Consider the following 25691-nt stretch of genomic DNA (forward strand, 5'->3'; position numbering starts at 1 on the left):
CTTTGTCTAAGATTGTAAAGATATGAATAAATTATAAGTACTATTGGCTTTTTTCCAGCACAATACTATCATAATATCTAGCAACACAGGATGAAAGAACTCAGACCTCTTCATTTGTTGCTCTATCTGTTTTTACTGTAAAGTTTTCGCACATGCAGGAAGACGACAGTAGTTGTGCTCGTTTTTCTCCTCCTTTTTTGAATAGTATTAGGACTTACAACTTTTCCTCCACCAGCGTGGGCAAAATAGCAGAGTAAGTATTATAACAGACTAGAATCTGCGGCTATACATAAGGAAGGATACTCAAATATATACACGTGATCTGGTCATTCACTATCTACCTACAGGGCTCTAATTCAAACTGGATCAGCTTTCTGGAAAATCTCTTCAAAACAATATAGAAATAAAAAAGAAAAGAATGGGCACAAGGAGATCTACTCCATCACGGGGACAGCCTGCAATCACGGCATCAATACATGCATCAATATATAACCTAAAAACAGAATAATTCCTACGCTAATAGTGTACACCATCCCCCACCCCACTACCAAACAAAAAAAGGAAGAAAAGCGGAGGAGAATTTGCAAAATATTTCATGAAAAGACAGTTGCGTGTGCAGTTCTATATAGTTTGTATCCATAATAGAAACAGAAATCTATTTCAGTTTCTCACTTGATAGGATGCAATTGTCGTCCAATGGCTAAAACTCACTTTTCAAGGGAAATGATAAATGCAATTCCATCTTGCGAAGAAAGCAAAAAATACTACCTAGTATGACGTTTGAAAATAAATGTCATCACAGGAATAAACAAAAGAAGGCTGAAAATGAAAGATACTCACTAGAATTTCCTAATGTCTCTGATGTTGGTAATGCCGGCAACGCCATCTCTGCAAATTCAAGCAATTCATCAAGACATTTATTTGCCGTAAAGATAATTAATATGGAGCTATATGCCAAAAGTAGCTTCAGTTTGGCAGAAAGAGAATTTAATGTGAAGTTAAGTCAATTACCGGGAGCACATAGAGAAAAAGATGTGCCGGTCAATGATGAAGGCCATGGAGCAGCAATATTGTCATTTAAATCGCAAGTAAAGCTGAAACCTGTTGAGTTGTCATACACCAGATCCGCTGGATAACTTCGAAGTAAGCACCCTGCTAATTAATTCAAATGACATAATAAGTGCAACCTACACCAAGCAAACCTAAGATGCATTCCACAAGGCAAAAAGCAACACTGACAAAATACTGGCATTGTTGCACTTATTTTTTCAGTCAAACACAGCTATGAATTTCAGTTTGCTTACCAACAACTGCGGATGCATGCATAAAATTCCAGCTATCCCTAAGCTAGAGGATAATCTTTCAAGTGCTCACTTCTCATGAGTAGTATGCATGCAAATTGTGGAATGAAATAGGTGAATCGGGGTGTAGCGAAATTGCCAAGCTTAAAATCAGTGACAACCTACTAAAAATGGCAGAACTTTATTAGAGCAGATGGCACTGGTGCTGCTTTTGTTAGGATTATTTAACTTTTCTTTGTATTTCTACACCCTAAACAATGTAAGGAATGCAAGACAATTCCTTGCATTCATGCTCTTACAAATCGTCATCGAGCAACTATGTTTGATGGTCCCATCCCATTAAATCAGCAGCTAATCAATTGAAAATAACCCAATGACACCTTTATATATTCGTGAGGGTGCACACCGTTGCAAGACTGCAGTGTTTTGAATAGCGTGCGACGACAAATAGCGACGAGGATCCGCTTTACTAAGGCGAGAGGCGAGCAGCAAAGCGCTCGCCTTTTTTATGTGAAGCGACAATTTATACAAAAAAATAAAATATTATATACATAACTAAAAACTCATTAGTAATAATATATTAATAAATATATCAATTCAAAAATTAAAAACTCAATAGAAGAACTGAAGAAGCTCTTTGACTCTGTTCTGTTGACTGCAGCACCTTTTTGCTCGATAAAAAAAGAGCAAAACAGAAAGGAAAAAAAAAAAAAAAAAAAAAGAACAAGAAAAAAAAAGGAAGAAAAAACAGAGCTTTTCTCATAATCTATTATGTTGAGTGCAGCAGCAGTGATCAAAAACAGAGCCAAAAAAAAAAAAGAGAAGAAGAAAAAGGAAGAAAAACAGAGCAAAACAGACTATCTGTTGCAGCGGCGATCAAAAACAGAGCCCAAAAACAAAAGAAAGAAGAAAAAGGAAAAAAGAAAGAAAGGAGAAAGAAGAAAGAAGAAAGAAAAAAATTGGATAGAGTAGAGATGAAACTCGAAGAAAGAAGAAAGGAGAACAAGAAAGAAGAAAAGAGATGAAGTGAAGCATACCTCATGAAGAAACTTGAAGAAGAAAGGAAATCGCGGGACAGCTGTAAGTCTGTTGTCGACTTGAAGGAGAAAAGAGTAAAGAAATCACGACCCCTAATTTTTTGTTTTAATCGCAGATCGCTACTGCTGCCTTCTTCTTTTCTTTGTTGCAAAAGGCGACGCTACAGGTCGCCACACGCTACAGAGGCAGAGGCGCTCGCCTCTTTGAAAACGCTACGCTATAGAGTAAAATGGCGATGGAAGCTCGTATCGCCTCGCCTCACGCTATCAGCACTGAGGCGAGCGCTATTTACAACCATGTGCAAGAGAGTTAAGTAACTTAATTATCAAAGGCGAATAGTCACTTTATTATGACCAGTAAGCTAGCTGTAGGGAACCTGCTCTAAGGTATCATGATACTTGACCGGGGGGGTGAGTCTTTTTGATATCGGGGTCAGAATCCGATTCTGAAAATTGGAATACCTCTGTTATATCATTTATGACTTGTGTGCAAAATTTGAGGTCAATCGGACTTGATTTGATAAGTTCCGGTGTCGTTTATAGAAATTTGAAATTTCAAAGTTCATTAGGCTTAAATTGGAGTATGATTCGTAGTTTTAGCGTTGTTTGAGGTGATTTGAAGGCTCGACTAACTTCGTATGATGTTTTGGGACTTGTTGGTGCATTTGGTTAGGGTCTCGTGGGCCCCGAGTGAGTTCCGGGATGATTTCGAATCATTTTTCCTTGTTTTGCAACTGCTAGAACTGGTGTCTGGTATTGTTCTTCGCGAACGCGAAGGGTCTCACGCATTCGCGAAGAAGGATTTTGGGCTGTTGGGATTTGCCCATCGCGAACGCGATGAAGGAGACGCGAACACGAAGAAGAGGCCGGGGAAGCCTACGCGAACGCGAAGAGGAAAGGGAGTTGGGGCCTGCCTGGCTTTAAGCCTTCGCGAACGCAGCTCGTGTCTCGCGAACGCGAATGGCAGAGGTCGGAAGGTAACGCGAACGCGATGAGGAGATCGCGAATGCGAAGAAGGAATCTTGGCAGCACATTTATGTGTTTCGAGAGCGCGAAGCTATGGTCGCGAACACGATGAAGGCATTTCTGGGCAGAATTAAAAGTTCCAAAACGGGGATTTTGAGTTCATAACACAAAATCAAATTTGGAGCTCGGTGGAAGGTGATTTTTGGATAGATTCTTGCATGGGTATTTGGGGTAAGTACTTCTTATCCAGTTTTGATTAATTTTCATGATTATGCCTTCGAATCCATCATTTAATGGGTGAATTAAGTTGAAAAATTTAGAAACTCCTCTTGGTTTAATTTGAATATTGAGGGTCGAGTTGAGGTCAGATTCTCGTAAAATTGATATGGTTAGACTCGTGGTTGAATGCGCTTTCGGATTTTGTAACTTTTGTCGAGTTCCGAGACGTGGATCCCACGGGCTATATTTGAGCTAAATTTCGATTTTTTATGAAAAATTAGCATTTTTTTATGGAATTAATTCCAATAAATTTTATTGACTGAATCGAATTATTTGTGGCTAGATTCGAGGCTTTTGGAGGCCAATTCATGAGGCAAAGGCTTAGCGGAATAAGAATTACACGGTTTGAGGTAAGTAAGAGTTCTAAATTTGGTACCGAGGGTATGAAACCCCAGATTATGTGTTATGTGACTGGTTTTAAGGTGACGCACATGCTAGGTGATGAGCGTGTGGGCGTGCACCGTAGGAATTGTGAATTGGTCAAATTCCTTGGATCTGTGTAGTTGAATAATCTGTTGATACAAGTACATTCTCTATGTGTTAGAGAAAATTGAGTTGAGATTCGTATTAAAAATCATGCTTAGACATATGTTGTTATTATTGGTACCCACTGGGGTCATTTATGTGGATCAATTATATGTTCAAATTGTAATTTCACACTCGGTCATGTTCATTCATTTCATATCATACCTCAGTCTCTGTTGCTATTTATTAATACATCATATTATCATTTTTGGGCTGATTTTCATGATATCTTGAGCCCGAGAGACTGGAGAGGTTGATGACAGAGTGAGGTTGAGGGCCTAATTGTGAGGATATTTATAGATCGGGCTGCACGCTGCAACATGTTTCATTGATTTATGCCATGATTGGCTTGATATAGCGCTTGGGCTGAAAGAGCCCCTCCGGAGTCTGTACACACCCCCATGAGCACAGGTACCTACTGAGTGCGAGTGCCGAGTGCTGAGTGATTGTGAGGAATGAGTGACTGTGAGGAAAGAGTGACTGTGAGGTTGGAGTGAAGGGGAGGACTGAGTGACTGTTACTCTGAGTGGATGCATTGATTCCATTATTGTTGCATTTCAGCTGTCATTATCACTGTTTTTGGAAAAACTTTGAAAGACATTATTTATGTTTCAGTCAAATTTGATATGAAATTACTGTGGAGTTTTAAATGTTGAACATGAAAGCATACTTACCTTTTCATGTTGGAAATTACTGTATTTTGACTTAGCTGTGAAGCTCGTCACTACTTTCAGTTCTTTATTTATTATTGTTACCCACTGAGTTGATTGTTACACCCTGCACTTCGTGTGCAGATCTAACTGATCCCGAAAACCGCAGGTGTTGATTCTTTCGCACAGTTGATTTTTCAGAGATTCTGAGGTAGCTGTCGTGTTTCGCAGACCTTGTCTCTCCTTCCCTGTCTCCTTGTTTTCTGTATTTGGTCTCAGACTATTATAGACCATGTTTTCCAGACTTGAAATATATAGATGCTCATGTACTCAGTGACACCAGGTTTTGGGAGTGTATTTATATCAGTATGTATGGGGTTTTCTATTAAATTTAGATATTATGTTTCCAATCTTAAAAGAAATTGTAGTTTTCTTTGAGGTTGTTGGCTTGCCTAGTATTGAGATAGGCGCCATCACGACAGGTTAGGATTTTGGGTCGTGACAAGTTGGTATCAGAGCCTAGGTTACATAGGTCTCACGAGTCATTAGCAGGTTTAGTAGAGTCTTGCGGATCGGTACAGAGACATCTGTACTTATCTTCGAGAGGCTGCCGAACCCTTAGGAAAATTTCACTTTCTTGTATTCTATCGTGCCGAATTGATTCAGCTTGAAATATAATTCTTTGAATTCCTTCCACGCATTCGTGTGCGCATGTGAGCGCTCAGTATCAGCTCTGTATCGCTGGCTTATGATTCCATGAATGAGGTTCGAGATGAGTATTTTATATTTTGTTGTTGGGCCAGTCTGGAGGATTTGAGGCTGGAGTTAGACCGCAGCTTAAGCTCGGTAGTTTCGGTTGTGAGAACCGGTGCAATTGGACTTATGTGTTCGGTAGTATTCCTATTAGTGAAATTTGTGGCTCGATGAGCGGTTGAATGACTATATGATAAGTATGATATGACTGTGGGATGTGTTCAGATGGGTTAAATGAGACAAATAAATTTCACTTGTGACTCAAGAGTTTGTTATTGGGTACTTGATTCCTATTTTGATGTGACGTACAGTTTTGAGTTGTGAGTGCATTGAGGGATCTGTCATGTTGTTTAATTGTGGAGAGAAGTAGATTTTCATGTCGTGTTGTTGCGTTCAAACTGAGAAATATTAAGTGATTCTGTGGTAATTGTGGCTACGAAAGGGTATAGCAATATGCCAATTTGAGGCTAAGCTGGTGGGTTATCTCCAGCGAAGTAATCTACGTAGGTGTGTTCCTTATAATGTTGAGTGGAGAGTTTCTTTTCTACCAGCTAGGCGTATGTGTTGAGATTTGAATTTGAATCCTGTTGAGAAAGTTGACTTGACTGTCACGAGAATAAATGCGAACTTTGCGGATGATTGAGGTATTTTATGGTGAGTGTTGCGTAAGCTTGAGAAGAATTTTCATAGAACTGACTGCAGTATTATGGCAGTAATAAAGTATGATATTGTGAGTTATGGAGTATTGGGGGAGCCTGCTATTGAAAATCAATTTCATGGATATATGTTAAATTTTAGTTTTGTTCTGAGGCATACTTGTGGGTTAGTTATGACTTGCAAAGGTGGAGATCGAGGATGACTCGGGTAAGGAAATTTCTGGATACGGGTTACATTTCACTTTATGAAAATATATAAATTATGGAATGATTAAGTTATTATTTTGAAGGATGTAGTTCGCACGAAGTATGAATTTGATTGGTCGTGTTAAGGCAAGGTTACTTCTTTGAGTGTTGATTGTGCTAAAAGAGCACGTGTCTTTCGGCCAGTTTGGGCAGAGCAAATTAGATTTGAGCAGAGTGGATGACTCTCGAGAGGGTTCTAATGGATTCAAAATGTATATGTGGCAATTAAAAAAAAATTGAATTTATATATCACTAGAATCGGTTACTTACACTGGATGGTATCGGGACGTGCGATAATTCTGTTTGACTATGGATTCTATATTTCAGTATAAGAAAGGAAAGAGGAACAATTTTAAATTCACATTAGGTCCTTAAGAGTGGATGTCTCGGTTGTGGTATTTATGGAGGTGCTTTAGAAGAATACAGTGGCTTATGGGACTTAGTGCGGTGCGGTTTTATGTTGGGATGTCTTGTAGTGAGCTTTGGGTATGGATCGTAGTGTTCTGACAAGGAAAAGTGTCAACTTGAGGGTAATTCAGAAGAAACTCGAAGAAAATAGGACAACTGGGTAGTAGGCTAGACCAGTATGGTAATGGTATGTTCGGTTCTTTTGGGATAATTATGATGTGGTGAGACTTTACAGATGTTTCGGTGGCAATATTCTTGGGTTTGGTGACTTGCGTGGCTTGGTCGAGTTAGAGGAATTCAGTTTTGATAGCTTGGTTATGTGGAAATGGATTTGAAAGTATTCTTGATGGTTTCTACCATGGTTTGAACTAGATATTTTCTACCAGTGTGGGAGACATGTTGTGCACTGTGAATTCCTGATGGACGAGAGAAAATGGAAGGTTTCTAATTGACCGGGTATGTAATATGTTGGTAACTCAGAGTTAATAAGGAGATTCTCATGCTTTTCACATGATGGCATAATAGATGAGGTGTGTTGTACGAGATTAAGACTTACATGTACAAGGTGGCAATTCATCCTGGAAAGCAAGACCACGAATTATGGACAGAATGGTCAATTTCAGATGTTTAGACGGATATTATAACTACTCGGTAATCCCTGAGAAGGGTGTGCATTTCAAAAGGGGCATTGTGTTTTGACTTTCGAATGTCATCGGTATTACGATACCCACCTGGTTAATAGACTGTTGATATTCCAATTATTGCTATATGGCACGGGAGGAAATGTGGAAGTATTCCTCATGGGATGATCGTGCGTGAAAGATGTGTTAGTCATTCGAGTACTGGAGTTGGGACTAGTCACGGTGATTCCTGTGTTCTATGAATGTGGAGATTGGGGGTTCTCATTAGCATATTGTTTCAGGGTTGCGGACTGTTTGAGGTGAGTATTTTATTTTAACTCAGTGGAGGCACTAGTTGCCTTTGTGATGACGACGCACTACGAGTGTGTGTGTGTGTGTTTATATATATATATATATATGTGTGTGTGTGTGTGTGTGTGTGTGTGTGTGTGTGTGTGTGTGTGTGTGTGTGTGTGTGAGAGGTTTGAGCCCATGTGCGGGCATCGGGGCAAGTATTGAGACTCGGAAAAATGTTTAGACTATGATATGCCTAGAGTTGATGGTTAAGCGTAAAGTTATGACGTTTCTCTTATTCGTACCTTTGTTGAGAACTATCCAGGCTATACTTGAGGTTACAAAGAGGCTAACTCCTTGAATAAACTGGGTAGTTACTATTTTTGCATTCACTTGCCGATTTGAGTTGTGATAACGCACTTTGCACATGTCTACTCTATGGCATGTTATTTATACCAGTCCAGGAGCATGTGAATTTTATTTCATTTATCATAAACATGTGTACTTATTTGATTTATCCTATATGATATGCTTGGACTGGAGGCATGTGACCATGCCAGGCGGATTATGTTATTGGCACGTGAGTTGTCCGTGTGGATCCATATACCAATATTATTGGCACGTGAGTTATCTGTGCGGGTCCGGATATTGATACGATAGCACATGAGTTGTCCGTACGGGTTGATCTTAATGTGAGCTCTAGGAGAGCTGGTTACCGTTATTAGATTCGTGTGTCTTGGTTTTACCATGTATTGTGAGCTCATAGCATGTCGGTTGTAGAAGTGCTTGTTGAACTTGCGAAACGGTTCTCTTCTTTGAAACATTTTCCATTTTTGGGTACATGGATTGCGCAGTTTGCGGTTTGAATTAGATTGGTGTGGCATATTTGTGGGATAGTTGTGTTTAATAATTGTCACGACCCAAACCGATGGGCCGCGACGGGCACCCGGTACCTTACTCAATCGAGTACCAACGTAACGTATCTTTCTTATTACATCATCATATATAAACTCAAAACATAGGCCGACAAGGCCGTACAATCTTTTACGTACACTACATATGTCTATAAGCCTCTAAGAGTACATAATTGTCATAAAGGTTGGGACAGAGCCCCGTCATACCAAATCATACACATCTAAATCATACTGACCAAACAAGCAATTCCGGAGTAAATAGAGTGCACCAATATCTTCTGCTGAGCTGATCACCTACTTGGAGGATTCTCGACCTGTCTATCGAGACCTGCGGGCATGAAACGCAGGGTCCCCAGGCAAAAGGGACGTCAGTATAAATAATGTACCGAGTATGTAAGGAATAAAAATCAATAAATAATAGACATGAGAGAAACATGAAGTAAAAGACTCGACATGTACGTCTGCATAGTTCTGTGAATCATTTCATTTTTATAACGTCATGCATATGCATATAAATGTTATACCATGCACAGGGTTCATAACATCATCAAGCCTCTTAGGGTATCCCATCCTATCATTTCGGCCACTGTAGTCAAATCATCAACGTATACCAGCTGATCAGGTGGTGGTGCGTATATAATGCCATAACCTTTTCCCATATCCCATATACATATAATATACATATATACGCGTATATAACGCCATCTGTTCATGGGTCAATGTATATATATATAAATGCATGAAATGCACAAGAAATACGTTAATAATATTTTCTCAGAATGTCATAAAAATAATATGCCTTAAGAAATACGTTAATAAAATTTTCTCGGAATGTCATAAAAATAATATGCATGTCGGATAAATTTTATCAAATACGTATTTTTTCTGAGACCCATAAACAGAAGATATAATAATAATTCACATGGAAAAATCAAGAATATAGACACCCCTAATAGTTCTATGAATAGAGTCGTTTATGGAAACTGTGCGTTTGCTCGTTTCTTTCAGTATCATTTGGGTCATGCCAAAAGAAAGAAGGGATAGCCTTAACATACCTGAGTCAATTCTCTTGATAATCCTCTAATACATGTTAATTGCGACAAAACACGGAACAAGTCATATGAAAAGCTCGAAGCAATCATGTTGCTATGCAAAGAAAATCTTAACTAAAACCTTTCCTTAAGAACTTAGCAACAACGTTGCTATTTGGAAAGTGAATTAACGTTGGTGCTTGAATTATAAAGTTTCTATATAAAGCTTGGATTGTAAAGTTTCTGTGTAAAGCTTGAATTGTAAAGTTTCTATGTAACGTTGGTGCTTGAATTGTAAAGAACTTAGAATGGATCTCTTTCCTTAAATGAGTAAGGTGACTCACGTTCAAGACTTTCCCACCTCTCTTACTCTTTCCGCCTCTTTTAATGACTTAAGAGTCATTTGGTTAAAGAGTGGCTTGCTGCCACGTTGGTCTTTCCCATCATTATCCAAATAATTCATTAATTAAGTGGGTTATATCTCATTACCCAATAATTAACCAATTACCCGCATAATTAAGAATTGTCTCAATTTACTTAAAATACTACTTACTTTTAACACACCTTATATACCTTATTATCATGGCCATGTGGTACCTTGTATGGTATTAGTCCATAAATACCGGGTATTTTAGCTCGGGTCGTACTTTATCCAAAATGTCAAACTTCGACGAAATTTATTTTCTCCGATTTGCTTACCCTCTCACCTTCACGAATTTACTCGTTACTTGTTTGAAATAGCATAATGCTTATAATTTCAAAATAATCACATTTCCGAACTTACGTCGATTAATTTACGACGAAGCTTTAACGTACGAAAATGCGAGATGTAATATCTCATTTTCGAGCTTTTAAAAATTTATTTATGGTGTACTTTCACGTATGAAAATATGGGGTATAACAATAATATATGGTCATTGGGCATAGAATGGGTACTATTAGGTTTGATTATGGTATATTTGGGAGGATAACAATGAAAGTCGGCTTAGAAGGTGACTATGGTTCTGGTTGGGACAAGATAACTCCATGACTTGTTGATCTGATAAGGGGTTATGAGATTCCACGTGTTTCTTTTATTATCAGCAGTGTACAAAAGTTTTGGAATGAGGTTTTGTGGGATGTGGGGTTTAATATAGTACTTGGTTAGTTTGGAGTAGTTACCGAGATTGGAAATGGTGCTGTGAGTAGGCGAGTTGTGTGATATATCATGTGATTACATCGTGAGTTATGGCTATGTCTTGATATAATTTGTTCGGACTTATACAGTGTGTGGATGTGAGATTCGGGTCTTGAAAAGAATTATAGATATTAGAAATGAGGCTCCAAGGTTTTTGGGCTAAGGTTAAATTGATTCAGGAGCGGCTTCGCACGGCACAGTCTAGACAGAAGAGTTATGCCGACCAAAAGGTCCGTGATGTTGCTTACATGGTTGGTGAAAAGTTTCTGCTCAAGATTTCACACATGAAGGGTGTGTTGAGGTTCGGAAAGAAGGGCAAGTTGAGCCCTCGATATATTGGGCTTTTTGAGATACTTAAGAAGATTGGAGAGGTGGCTTATGAACTTGCTTTGCCACTTAGTCTATTAGGTGTTCATCCAGTGTTCCATGTGTCCATGCTCCGAAAGTATGTCGGGGATCCGTCTCATATTTTGGATTTCAGTACAGTGCACCTGGACGGTAATTTGACTTATGATGTGGAGCCGGTGGCTATTTTAGACCGGCAGGTTTGAAAGCTGAGGTCAAAGAATATAGCATCAGTGAAGGTACAATGGAGAGGCCAGCCAGCCAAAGAATCTACTTGGGAGATTTAGCGGGAGATGCAGAGCAAATATCCACACCTATTTGAGGCTCCAGGTATAATTCTAAACTCGTTCGAGGACGAACGTTTGTTTAAGATGGGGAGAATGTAACGACTCAGCTGGTCGTTTTGAGTCTTATTACCTTGTTTACCCATTTACTACTCAAGTTATGCTTTACGGTTATTTTATGAATTATCGGGCTAGTTGGTTCGGGTCCGGAAGGATTTCGGAGTGAAATGAGATACTTAGTCTCATAATTAAAAACTTAAGTTAAAAAAGTTGACCGGATATTGAATTATATATAAATGACCTCAAAATTAAATTTTAATTATTCGAATAGCTCTGTATGGTGATTTTTGGACTTAGGAGCGTGTCCGAAAAATTATTTGGAGGTCCGTAGTGGAATTAGGCTTCAAATGGCGAAAGTCAAATTTTTTTGGGAAGTTTGACTGGGGGTTGACTTTTTGATATCGGGGTCAGAATCTGATTTTGAAAATTGGAATACCTTTGTTATGTCATTTATGACTTGTTTGAGGTGATTTGAAGGCTCAACTAAGTTCGTATGATGTTTTAGGACTTGTTGGTGTATTTGGTTGGGGTCCCGGGGGCCCCGGGTGAGTTCCGGGAGGATTTCGGATCATTTTTCCTTGTTTTGCAACTGTTAGAACTGGTGTCTGGTATTGTTCTTCGCGAACGTGAAGGGTCTCACGCGTTCGCGAAGAAGGATTTTGGGTTGTTGGGATTTGCCATCGCGAACGCGAAGAAGAGGCTGGGGAAGCCTATGCGAACGCGAGTGAGCGGACGTGAAGAGGAAAGGGAGTTGGGGCCTGCCTGGCATTAAGCCTTCGCGAATGCGGCTCGTGTCTCGCGAACGCGAAGGGTAGAGGTCGGAAGGGTAGAGGTCGGAACGTGCTGCTTTTGTTAGGATTATTTAACTTTTCTTTGTATTTCTACACCCTAAACAATGTAAGGAATGCAAGACAATTCCTTGCATTCATGCTCTTACAAATCGTCATCGAGCAACTATGTTTGATGGTCCCATCCCATTAAATCAGCAGCTAATCAATTGAAAATAACCCAATGACACCTTTATATATTCGTGAGGGTGCACACCGTTGCAAGACTGCAGTGTTTTGAATAGCGTGCAGCGACAAATAGCGACGAGGGTCCGCTTCACTGAGGCTACGCGCTCGCCTCTTTGATGTGAAGCGACAATTTATACAAAAAAATAAAATATTATATATATAACTAAAAACTCAATAGCAATAATATATTAATAAATATATCAATTCAAAAATTAAAAACTCAATAGATAGTCATAGTAGATTCATAAACTAAAAGTCTAAAACAAGTAACATCTATTCTCAGACTGAAGAATGAAGAAGAGAAGAAGAACTGAAGAAGCTCTCTGACTCTGTTCTGTTGACTGCAGCACCTTTTTGCTCGATAAAAAACAGAGCCAAAAAAAAAAAAAAAAAGAGAACAAGAAAAAAAAGGAAGAAAAAACAGAGCTTTTCTCAGACTCTATTCTGTTGAGTGCAGCAGCAGTGATCAAAAGCAGAGCCAAAAAAAAAAAAAAAAGAGAAGAAGAAAAAGGAAGAAAAAACAGAGCAAAACAGACTGTCTGTTGCAGCAGCAGCGATCAAAAACAGAGCCCAAAAACAAAAGAAAGAAGAAAAAGGAAGAAAGAAAGAAAGGAGAAAGAAGAAAGAAAGAAAAAAATTGGATAGAGCAGAGCAGAAACTCGAAGAAAGAAGAAAGGAGAACAAGAAAGAAGAAAAGAGATGAAGAGAAAGCATACCTGATGAAGAAACTTGAAGAAGAAAGGAAATCGCGGGACTGTTGTAGGTCTGCTGTCGACTTGAAGGAGAAAGAGTAAAGAAATCGCGAGCCCTAATTTTTTGTTTTAATCGCAGATCGCTGCTGCTGCTGCCTTCTTTTCTTTTTTGCAAAAGGCGACGCCGCTACAGGTCGCCACAAGCTACAGAGGCAGAGGCGCTTGCCTCTTTGAAAACGCTACGCTATAGAGTAAAATGGCGATGGAAGCTCGCATCGCCTCATGCTATTAGCGCTGAGGCGAGCGCTATTTACAACCCTGTGCAAGAGAGTTAAGTAGCTTAATTATCAAAGGCGAATGCTCACTTTATTATGACCAGTAAGCTAGCTGTAGGGAACCTGCTCTAAGGTATCATGATACTTGTACAATACCATAGAGCAATTATTCATATTCTCGTCACTAAGAGTAAGGGCTGAAAGTTTAGATTCGGTTTATCGAGAAAATGGAAAAAGAAACTCATTTCAACTGACAGTCCAACAGTACTAAACGTATGCTAATGTTAGATAAAACAATAGTTGCAGGGCTGTGGGAAGAGGTAATAACTATCGTCGGCATGAGATACAGAAGGCCCATAATATCTTTATTTTAAAAAAGAAAAATATTATGATGGTGGTACCCAGGCCAGCTTGCGCGCACCTCAACTATTCCACCGAGTACCTGCTACTTCCCACCAACACAAGTACTGGGTAATTAGCCCATACAATCTTTATTACACCATTATGGCAGATGGAAAGACGGAGTCCTACAACAGTAACAAAACTGCAATTTCTCAATCTATCTAAAAGTTCCAAGTTCTTTAGGAGCTTATATTGGTTGAAATCACTGATATGTATAATAGCATAACTAGTTCAGAGTTTCTAAAAGAAATAACAACTTATATCCAAATATCTTCGTATGAAAATTTATAAAATTGAGTGTTTTATGCTAAAGAAAGAAAAACGGGCAAATATTTATTAACAGCAAATCAGAGAATGAAAAAGCATACAAAATAATAGAGTTAGTACCTTCTTGCCCATATGCTGCTCCATTGCAATCAGACGCCAATCACAAAGAAAGCGAACATCAGATAAAAACAATAGAAATCAACAAGCGATTAAAAAACAAAATTAAAAAATGAACAATCACCTTGAAGACTAAAGTCTTTCAAGTCAACATCACAAAGCTCATAAACATTTGTCATGACCCCTGCCTTCTGTAACATAGAACCAAATGCCGCAGCACACATAATTGCTTGCTGATTTGTAATCAACATCTGCTTCTGCATCCCAGCAATATAGGCATTTAATGAGCTACAACATGAAGGACTAGGAGCGGCTAAATTTCTGCAGGCATTGATCACTTCTAACGGTTGCTTGAATTCCAGGGGACACGCTGCAAACCAAAAGAAAACTGATTAAAAATATGCCCCTAACCACACCTGATATATGCTAGAATGAATGGTACAATTCTACTGGTGTGAGCCAACCCGAACTAGATTTGGTTTGAGGCATGTTTGTTATGGTTGTTGTTGTAGAAGGTATGGTACACAGGTACAAATTGATTTAAGAAAATATTCGAGTTTAGACTTTTGATAAACGTGGATAATCCACAAACTGTTTATTCTCATTTGGTGTAAGAAAGACATGAATATACAACAAGTGGATGACTTCTTAGCTCTGATCTCAAGCATAATCCCATTTTTTTTGATAAGGTAACAATTTGTATATTAATATAAAGACTACACTGAAATTGTGAAGTCACCCAATATTACAGTGTGAGTGTCCATACAAAACTAAACAAAAAGGACATTGTTTACCCTTGTTCTTCTTACAATGAATCTAGGGCATCTAAAATGGATTCATGATCCTCCAAAATTTTCCCTTTACACCAAAAATAAAAAAGAGCTACACATTTCATCTTTATCTTCTGAATGTTGTTGAACTTTTCTTCAAAGCATCTTTGGTTTCTCTCTTCCCATACTGTCCACCATATACAAGTTGGGACAATTCTCCATCTCTCTTTGTCTCTCGGAAGTGCTCCCTCTTTATTCCAGCTAGCTAGAATATCAAGGATTCTTCCCGGCATTGCCCATGGGATTCCCCTTAGACTAATGAAAATCCTCCATATCTGAATAGTGAACTTGCAATGCAAAAAAAAGATGGTTGATTGTCTTTGCCTGATCCCCACATAAGTAGCCCCTAGAGCACAATTGGAATCCTCTTTTTGTTAGGTTGTCTTGTGTTAGGACTGCATTTTTTGCCAATAACCATGTGAAGCAAGCGACCTTGTATGGAATTTTGACTTTCCATATCATCTTCCATGGCCAACATCCGATTTGATTGTTAGAAATGTTGTATTCTTTGTATGCACTCCTAACTGAGAACTTTTCCTGCCCATTCCCTTGCCACATGATAAGGTCTTGGCTTGCATTGGTTCCATTGAACTGCTCCAATACCCTATAGAACTCAGTGAATTTGTCAATCTCCTAATCGTTTAACATTCTCCTGAAGGTGAGGTTCCATCCCTGGGCTGTCCAAACCTCTGCTAAAGCTGCTTCTTGTTGCTGATTCAGTTCATGAATGTCAGGGAAGAGACTCTTCAAGGTTCTTTGTCCTAGCCAGTTATCATTCCACAAGGATACTTTACTTCCACTTCCTACTTTGAACTTTGATTTGTTGATCACTTTTGGCCAAAGGTTTCTAATTGATCTCCATAAGCTGACACCATATGGACTTCTCACTGGCTTGGTTGTCCAGTTACCTTCTCTTCCATACTTCTCCCTAATGACCTCTATCCACAATGTTTGGTCTTCTACCGCAAGTTTCCATAGCCATTTCATTAATAGACATTGGTTCTGCACTTTCAAATTTTTGATTCCTAGGACCCCAGTCCTTTTGCTGGTAGTCAGATCATTCCACTTCACCAGATGAAACTTCTTTTTCTCACTGTTGCCTTCCCACAGAAAGTTCCTTCTCATAGCATCAATTCTTTTCACTACATATACTGGAGCTGGAAATAAGGACATCATGTATGTAGGCATGGCATCAAGCACTGAGTTGATCAGAGTCCATCTTCCCCCCATGGACAGGTATTGATTTTTCCAGTTTGCTAGTTTCTTCTCACATTTCTCCAGCACATTATTCCATATGCCTTTTGCCTTACTTTTTGCACCCAAAGGCATCCCCAGATATATAGTTGGCAGCTCCCCTACTTTCCCACCCAGCATGTTGGCCAAGCTTTGGATTTCTGGCACCTCATTAACTCTCATTAACTAGGTAGATGAAACTTTTCTGCTAGTTAATGTGTAGCCCAGATATTGCTTCAAATAGAATGAAAATCACCCTCAGTATCTTTACCTGTTCTCTTCTTCAGTGTATAGATTTTTATAGAAACTGATGATTTCCCTTTTAATATCTCCTGGACTTTGAAAGGTTTCCCCTTCCACCATCAACTGGTCAATATGGTTGTATCTCCTATGGGCATTTGTTGTTCTGTGGAAAAATTGTGTTTCTATCTCCCTCTTTCAACCACAGGGCCCTGGATCTCTGCCTCCAAGCTATTTCCTCTCGGTTTGCAATCTCCTCAAGTTCCATGGACAGAGCTGTTTTAGATAGAATTTCCCTATCATTCAAACCCCTTTGTTCATGTACCTTCTCCAAGTCTGCCAGTTGAATGAGAATGCTTGATTTTTGCTTGGCTAGATTACCTTCAACTGATTTACTCCATTCCTTAAGTTTTGCTTTTAAGAATTTGAGTTTAAAGGCCAAAATAAAGTCAGGTCTTCCTAGGCAAGTGAAAGACTTCCACCACTCTTCCATTCTGCTTATGAACCCTTTAGTTTGAAGCCACCAATTCTCAAAATTGAAATATGCCTTGAGTGGTTCCCAGGAGCCTGATTGAAGCATTAAAGGGAGTGATCTGAACTCACTGTCTGCATCAATTGTTGCTTTATATTGGTGAAATTATCATTCCAATCACATGAGAACAAGAATCTGTCCAATCTGGCTGCTGCTATATGTTTATCTCCCTTCCTCCATGTGTACTCTCCACATGCTAGTTGCATATCTACCAGCTCCATGTCTTTTATAAAGCTAGAGAAGTCTATCATTGCTCTTGATATTCTGGAACAATTTCTGTTCTCTGAAGGGTATCTCCCTGTGTTGAAATCTCCACAGACCACCCAAGGCCCCTCAAAGAGACCTCTTATCCCTACCAACTCCCACCAGACTTCCTCTTTTTCCTCTCGTTTGGAGCATACACTACTGATATGTGAAATGAATACTCTTGTGTCTTTCCTGAGAATTTGCAAGTGATAGTATGGGCTCCAATACCAACCACCTCCCCCTCTCATTCTTTACCATCCCACATAACTATAACTCCCCCTCTTGTCCCACTAGCTTCCAATTGAGCATATCTTACCCATCTACTGCCCCATAACTCCCTCACTAATTCCTTGATATCCCCCTCTAATTTTGATTCTTGTAGACACACTATCCCTGCCTTCCAACTGAGTAACAAACTTTTAATCAGTCTCCTTTTCCTCACTCTATTCAACCCTCTCACATTCCATGATAAGATATTTACAATCATTAATTAATTGCCCAAGTTATTTCTGAAGTTACTCCCTAGTTCCAAGGCTTTTAATTCCTTGGCTCCCTTTCTCTTTGGTGTCTGAATGGGTTGTGACACTTATTTCCCTCTGTTGATCTGCCTCATGTTATCTACTTTCATAAATAGCTCCATTGTTTCACGCTCACACCCACTGAAGTCCACCCCAAATTCCTTGCTCAATTTAATAATATTTTGATGTACCCATATGGATACCTCGAAATCCAGGTCATTCTCTTCCTCTAGGGTCTGTTGGTTGAGTGGTTCGACATCTTCAATTGCCCAGCCCATGGTTCTGTCAATTTCTGCTACATGCATGATCATTCTGTTATAACTTTCAGAGTTCTCGTCTTCCTTATCTTCCTCTGTAATGGATGTACTGTTGTTCTCCTGTAGACGGATGCACTGAAATTCTTCTTCACTGTCTTCTTCCTTTTTCTCTTTCTCCTCTTATTCAGAATTTTGTTCGTAGCAGTGTGCGCTTCCTTTAGTATTTTCCGTCAAGGCAGAGTTTTGTTTCTCATTAACTGGGCTAAATTGTAGAGCTTTTAATTCTTCATTAAATGGGTCAGGTCTATAATTTGGGCTTGGCTTGTAGTAATATTTCTCTTCAGAAATAACTTGGGCCAAAGAGTCTGGGCCCAAACTCTTTTTCAACACAGCCTCTTTATTTGTTGTATGCCCCTCACGTGACTGGTCACATGACCTTTTAAAGTCACAGACTTTGGAACTTCCCACGTGCCCCTTTTGAAGTTTAAAACCTCGAGCCCCACCCCCTGAAATTAGGTCAAACTCTTTTACCCACGGGTTAGAGCCCTTCCCTTTTACCCGTTGGTCACACCACTCGTCTTCTTCCTTCTCCCCCTCAGTCGACCTCACCGGTGCCTCACACCATACCGGAATCTCGAAGACATTTCCTTCACTTTCAATTTTCACTGTTTTAGGCGTCGACGACCCATCCCCTCTCACTTTGATTCTCACCCATTTCAGATGGTTCTTGAGCTTTGTTTCCTCCTCTGTCTCTAGCCATCCTCCACAGACTTCCCCCACTTCTTTGAATACTTTAGGAGACCATAGATGTAAGGGAAGCCCTAATAACCTAATCCATGTCTGATTTATTACTTTGCTTTTAGGGATCGTTCACACCATAGGGTTCCACCATTGGAGCTTTATTTTCTCTTTCTTCCAGTACCATTCACTCTTCAGCACATTTTTAGCAGCAATTTTCGAAGGGAATTCGAACAGGAATCTATTCTGGCCCATTTCATAGATGTTAATCCCATTAGCTTGTATCCAGATCTTTGATGTCCATCTTCGAACTTCTGATAGCGTTATCATTTCTGAATCTCCTTCTGATATGACTCCCACCAGACTTCTGCCTAGAACCTCATTGTGTTTTTGGCCTCCTGTTATATGAATTATACCACCATCTTGTTGAATTACTGCTTCATTTATATCTATGTTGGCCCATTTATGGTTCCTGACAGTGCTTGAATACATCAATCCCTCTTCAATCACCCTAAGAGCATTGAATGCATTCCTTCTTTCCCCACCATTAATGAACCTCTCAATCTTTGTTGCTATTTCGGACCATCCTGAATTAAAGTTCACTTCTGGAACAATGATGACTGATCTCCCCCTGCTGTGGACCCTGATTATGGAAATGTAGCGACCATATTTGTTGAAATTTCTTGCACAGAAGGTCTCTGAGTACCGGTCTCTACTTTTCCATATTTTGACAAAATTACCTTTCTCCTTTGACATTTCTTTCAGATTCTCGCATAACCACAGCATTGTCTTTTTACTGAAGACGGTCCTTCTTATAAAGCTTCTTCCTCTTTCAGTCCATTCGAACCATTCATCGGCTTTGGTTGAACGTCTTTCTATTTCATAAGACTTGAATCCCATTGAGAAGTAAATGATATTCTCCTTCATTATTGAACAATGCTCAGAGGATTAACTAAATCTCAAGGAATTAAAGTTATAAAACTCAATGAACACGTAAGGCGATCACTGAAATTTAGGAATTAAGGGAATATGGAAGGAATCCGGTCACGAAGGATGCCGGAGGGGAACTCTGCTAACCTAGAAAGTAGGAGAGAGAGGGAATTTTGGGAGCTGTGCTTGGGAGCATAATTTCCAGTTAGGACCATATACGACTCTAATCCATCGAAGGTAGCTGCTTCTTCATTTCATATTATTTGAGCTTAATTCTAAGGAAAAAACTGGATAATTTCATATGGAGGAGAAAAATTTGGCAAAATAGGGCCAACTTGTGGCAAATAGAAAAAATCCAAAATAAAGCTATGTTCTAAACAGACAAGGAAATATAGCTCCTAACTTCTGAATCTCAGATGTTAACAATTCAAGGAATTGCAATTTTCTTTTCCTTTTTTTTTAATTTCTTTTTTTTGGGGGTTGTTGGGGGGTTTAACTTTAAGGATGCGCAAAGTGTCACGTTTTCTTGTAAGTAGCCGAAAATGGCATATCTCTACAGAGTAAGTGAAACTTGGAAGCCAAGCGCGCAAAAGGAAAACCACTTTTATTCAAAAGTTATAACAGGATCAGATTGTAATTGAGCCTTTTGCAAGACACTGTAATACAAACCATAAGAATTAAGAAGGACAAATATAAGCACTTGCTTATATAAGTTGTACGGCTAACTAGAATTACGTAGGTGAATCTTTTACTTCTCCAGTTACAAGGAATGTACCTTTTTTCAGTGGTAGAAAGGAATCAAGTTGTTTATATACATGGTAAAAAGGAATTTAGTACTTATATTTTAGTCACCAGTAGCTTTTTCTTTCTTTCTTTTTTCTTTGGGGAGAGATGGGGGAGCTGATGTTAATTCAGTCATCTTCACCTCGATGAATTTTGCTAATCTCTATGTCCTTCACAGTTAATATGGAAAATATACATTTGTTTTATCAGTCATTGTTGCGATTTTCAAGCCACAATTTTAGTTCGAATAGGAAAGGATGAAAGCACTGCTCTAACAAGTCACAAGTAAGATACCAGATCTTACTAAACAAAGATCATTCTTGAGCCCTCGAAAGCTAGGTCCTATAGGCTCCTAAAGCAACATCCTAACCAGGATCAGCATGAAAGACTGAAGATTTGATTTTCATCCCAAAAGAAAAAGGGCAGAAGATTTGATCCTCAAACGCTAACATGCAAGGTTAACATTACAATCATCTAATCTGTATAGTAAATCATTTCCAGAAACAAAACTAAAGGCAATTCACATTATTCAATGGTAGGCTAACATGTATGATGATGCAACAATTAAAAATTTCTTTAAAAAAAGAGAGCCATTCAGAAACATTAACCATGCGTCAAAACCATGAATTAAGCCAAAGCTTTAACCTTGCCGTTAAGTGCAATAACATTTGCCGTAACATTCTCATAAAGACCACAAGTTTGAGTTGTTCAAATGCTTTCATGACCACAACTACATCATTCCAGCCTGTGTAATATATTTCAAATCACATATATTCAATTACAACATAAAAGTATTACTTGGTTCAGTTTTGGATACACAATTACATTTAGATGTGTGGCAGGGGCATACAATATACTTGAGGCAAACTTGCTCCACTAACAATTAGAAGTCATGGGCTGTTATTTTAACCCCTATGGCGATAGAAAAATTTCTACTGAATGCGTCTCAGTTGGAGTAGCCAAAAATCAAACATCCTAACCCCGTGTTGACAAAAATATAAATATGAGATTAGAGTCAGGTTCACCATAATAATTTTGGAGGAACTCTAGCATAGTCAAATAGAACAGAACGAGAAACATGAGTTCTTCTAGAAGAACAAAAATCTCACAAACACGTTCAGGGCCAGATGTGTCAAAAACTAACCTTTGTTAACTTTGCAGGAAGATAACAACCGAAATGCAGAATTGGTATCATCAATTCGTAGTTTTCTTGCAATCCATGAATAGACCACTCCTTTACAGTCATTAAGTGTATCAATTTCACTAGGCACTCCAACTATGTTCTTACCACCAAGACTTGTCTTTATTCCTGAGATCTGAAGCGCGGCCTCAGAAATAGCATGCTGGCAAACAGGCCTACAGCATTCTTTAAGAGTATCAACTGTGCTGCAAGCCTCCAACAACTTGCTTGTATTCACTGTTTTCTCGAAAGTGCCAAGGTCCTTCACAGGGCAAGACCCACCAGTTAGATTTGATGACTTCACAGAGCATAGGCCAGGAATTGAGCTGTTTGCTCCTTTACTAGCTAATATACTGATGATATCTCTAAAGCAATCATCAGCTACCGCACTTTGTAAAACTAAAGTATCAGAATGGTTGCTGTAAAATCCCTGGAATATGTGGAGTAAGCTATTGAACTGTGGACAGCATATTACATTTCCTACAACTGTTGACAAAGATCGAGTACAATCAGATGCTGTCTTATCTGTGATGCTTGAAATAACAGAGAAATTTACAGGGCATCTTCCAGTCAAGACAGGGTCATATGTCTTCGGAAACGAAGGGTACATTGGTGGCAATGGCTTCACTGGGAAAGGATAACGAGGTATGACAGCAGGCGGTATCTCAATTGGTTCAAAGATTCCACTTTTGGGAGGGCTAGCCAGTTCAGGTGTGGAAGAAGTTTCGCCTGTTTTATGTGGCACATGTAGAGCCGCTACATTCTGATAGCTGGCCAACCAGATAGCAACGACTAGCAGCAGATGGCTCAACAAACCTGCAATCAGATGTAACAAGTAAGGGCCTGGATAGAATACAAATGCACATGCATAAGCAGGAGTTGGGCAATATTAAGTTGCATCTTGGAAGTGGTCATTTCATGCAATTAATTTAAGTAAAACTACCCTTGAAATTTTACCGATAAAAAAAAAAAACTACCCTTGAAATTTTGACAGAACTTCAGCATTATAAAGATCTTTCAGTGACACAAAGAAACCACAAGGCAAAACCAACTACAACATGGCATCTTGCTCATCTTCATTCAGAAGGAATAATATAATGGCCACTACCAGGAAGAAAATGAGAATAGGCTACCAAAAATCAGTACAACCTCTCAACAACTGCCAGCTAAATTATGTCTGCTAAAATACTTTGTAACAACAGCTTGGATGCCATTCTTTAGGGGACAAAACAGAAAGCCACCAAGAACACGAGTACATTTACAACAGATGGCACATAGTTAAAGTCCAAAATTCTCTTCCCATGTCTCTAATAAGATAAAGTCTAGCATATTAATTTTCACAAGTCCAGTACTGTACCCTTGAGACGAGTGGCGGTCATCGCACAAGCCATGCCTCTGCTAACCCTCCGGCAACATGGAGACACACAATCGATACCTTTATGTTGCTGATGGTACGACAATTGAGCTGGTCACATAAATATTATGACGTACCAGTACCTATGATAGATTCAGCCACCGAGTTAATTGAGAGATTAAGGCAACACCCAAATAATCTGAAATTGCCTTAGATAGTGTATGGCATACATATTTGTAAATAACTTTTATCTTATTTGTAAAGAAAGAGGTACAACAATATAATAGCAGCATTATTTTGATAACACCGGTATTCGGACCAGCTTGTGCACCTCAACTAATTTCACGGGGTACCTACTACCTCCCACCAACACAAATATTGGATAACTCTATCTATCAAGGCTTGGACAAATGAGAAGAAACCATCTAGTGTTTTGCCTCCGCTGAAATTTGAACCAGAGACCTCATGATTCTCAATCTACTTCATTGACCACTAGGTCACACCTTCAGGTGCAATAATTTAATAGGGCTATAATAGTTCCAAATGCCTCTTTTTCTCTTTCAAGAAACATAAGCAAACCAATGTTCTTCAATATCATCACAAATAAGTGCCAAGGAACTTCACTACAAAATAAATGCAGAATCTCATGACCATGTCATAAGTTACACTCGTCTCTAGATGCCATGGGAAAAAAAGCGGACTGAAATCTCTTCAAATATCAAACTATTGTTTTCACCTAATCCCATTATTATGATTTTCCAAATTCGGAGAAATATGGAAGTTTAGGTCCACTATTTCCCCGGACTTTCTATAACCTGAAAGTTCTACCACATAATTGAAACTTTACAACAAAACATATACAGATAAAAGTTACAATCAGAAATTTCATGATTCATCCAACTCTTTCCCCCCAATTTCTAGTATCACTTGATTTCCATCCTAACAGAACTATCCTAGTCCATTGATTACATGACTAGAGTCGGATCCAGAATTTGAACATTATGAGTTCGAGATTGGAATTCTACTACAACTCATTCGCTTTATTGTGTTCGAAATCTATTATTTATACTTATTTCTTGGTATAATTATTATACACTGACGTTCTAAATAATATTTACACATCTAGCCACTTAAAAACCAGCTACTACCTGTGTATACAACTTAAATCCATATTTCTTTTCCTATTTCTTTATTTATTTAAAAAAATATGTTCATTTCTTCTATAGGGAAAGAATACTCCTTTTTAGTAAAAAGAAATGCCAATTAAAAAATTCAAAATTAAAATGATTTAGGAGTTAATTTTCCTATAGAAAAAAATGCCCTCTAAAATAAAGACAAAAAACAATTACAAACTCAAGAACTAAACAAACAGGAAGTTAAAATGCGGCTCAAAATACCTAAGATCCAGAGCTACCAAAAGCTTACAAATACACTAAAAATTTAACTAACTGCATAGTTATATATGGATATATAACAGAAATAGATTTGAAAAAAAAAAACAGAAATAGAAAAAATAATGAACCAATACCTGAAGTTAAAATTTAGTAGAGACCAGAAATTCTCCACATCATTTGTCATTAAATGAATGGTTGGATCCAAAGAATTGTAGACTAAGAGACTCAATAAATCGACAAATGGTTTGATTCAGAGTATCTATCCATTAAAGGGTAAGTAGTAAATGGGTTTGCCAAATAGAAAGAACCCTAGAATCAGAGGAAGAAAGAGTAGTTGCAGCAGGCAGGTGTTCAGGAAGGGGTATGGGGATGTTAACTTTCCTGTTTTCTTTATTTTAGAGGTGCCCTTTTAGGGGAAATCACCTGTTTTCTTTATGTTTCCATTTTCTTGTTTTCCTCGCAGTGCAAAAATTATTACTCACTTTGTTTTAATGACGTATTTTGACTTGTAATAAAGTATTTGTGGTGCTAAAAGTTTAAGAAGCAAAAGCTTAGTAAGGCAATGATATTTGTGTGGTTATAAAAGCATTTCATTAAGGATAAATTGGATAAAATAAAAGGTTTAAAGTTAAATTATTTCTAAATAAAGAAATGTGTCATTCTTTTTTGAAACGGACTAATAAGAAAAATGTGCCATTTGAATTGAAACGGATGAAATACCAATATTAGCCAATTAGCTATTTATAGCCAAAAATAAATAAATTTTTACTTTTTTGAGTGGGTGTTATTGGAATAGATTGGATAAATCTTAAGGAGTTTAAATCTCAGTTTTTGGATGATTTAAAATAGTTTTGAGGTGGTTTGAATTGAAATTTTGAAATAGAAAATGAACATGGAAAATGATGATATGTGTATCACACTGTGTATCATTTGTGTATCGCATATGTATCATATTTGTATCAAATGTATATCACATGCATATCCATGTATACATGTGTGAGAGATACATGTGTGATAGATGATTGATACATGTATCGCAGAAGAATTTTTTGAACTCGATTTTATCTACGAATTTTGATAACAAATCACCCTCAATCTTCCTCAAATTTTGTATATTGACTCATCTATATATTTTTAATGA

At 38.4% G+C, this 25691-nt stretch overlaps 1 protein-coding gene across 4 annotated transcripts; it reads right to left on the minus strand.

The window, feature by feature from the left end:
- Nucleotides 1-91: 91 nt before the first annotated feature.
- On the minus strand, nt 92-24991 carry LOC104094569 (uncharacterized GPI-anchored protein At1g61900-like). 4 transcript variants are annotated; one of them, XR_011413071.1, is made up of 9 exons: nt 24685-24991; nt 23160-23299; nt 21767-22618; nt 14440-14685; nt 14319-14333; nt 8886-8976; nt 1012-1152; nt 841-888; nt 92-455 (listed from the first exon to the last, which is right to left on the minus strand). XR_011413071.1 is itself a non-coding variant. In XM_070192188.1 (8 exons), the coding sequence occupies exons 2-8, from the start codon at nt 23191-23193 to the stop codon at nt 388-390; spliced, it is 1407 nt and encodes a 468-aa protein (XP_070048289.1). In that variant the 5' UTR covers nt 23194-23299; nt 24685-24989; the 3' UTR covers nt 92-387. The 4 variants fall into 4 exon arrangements, 3 of the variants coding, with proteins under 3 accessions (XP_070048289.1, XP_070048290.1, XP_070048292.1); XM_070192188.1 differs by lacking the exon at nt 8886-8976 and having other exon boundaries at nt 1012-1155; nt 24685-24989; XM_070192189.1 differs by lacking the exon at nt 8886-8976 and having other exon boundaries at nt 24685-24987.
- Between the last annotated feature and the right edge of the window lie 700 nt (nt 24992-25691).

This window comes from Nicotiana tomentosiformis, chromosome 12 (assembly GCF_000390325.3).
Source record: "Nicotiana tomentosiformis chromosome 12, ASM39032v3, whole genome shotgun sequence".
Lineage (NCBI taxonomy): Eukaryota > Viridiplantae > Streptophyta > Magnoliopsida > Solanales > Solanaceae > Nicotiana > Nicotiana tomentosiformis.

Coding starts and splice junctions, on each gene's coding strand:
- LOC104094569 (XM_070192188.1), bottom strand. CDS start 23,193: ATGGCTTGTGCGATGACCGCCACTCGTCTCAAGG. Junction 22,619..23,159: donor GACCGCCACTCGTCTCAAGG/GTACAGTACTGG, acceptor ATCTGATTGCAG/GTTTGTTGAGCCATCTGCTG. Junction 14,686..21,766: donor TTCCTGCAAAGTTAACAAAG/GTTAGTTTTTGA, acceptor TTTGGTTTGCAG/CGTGTCCCCTGGAATTCAAG.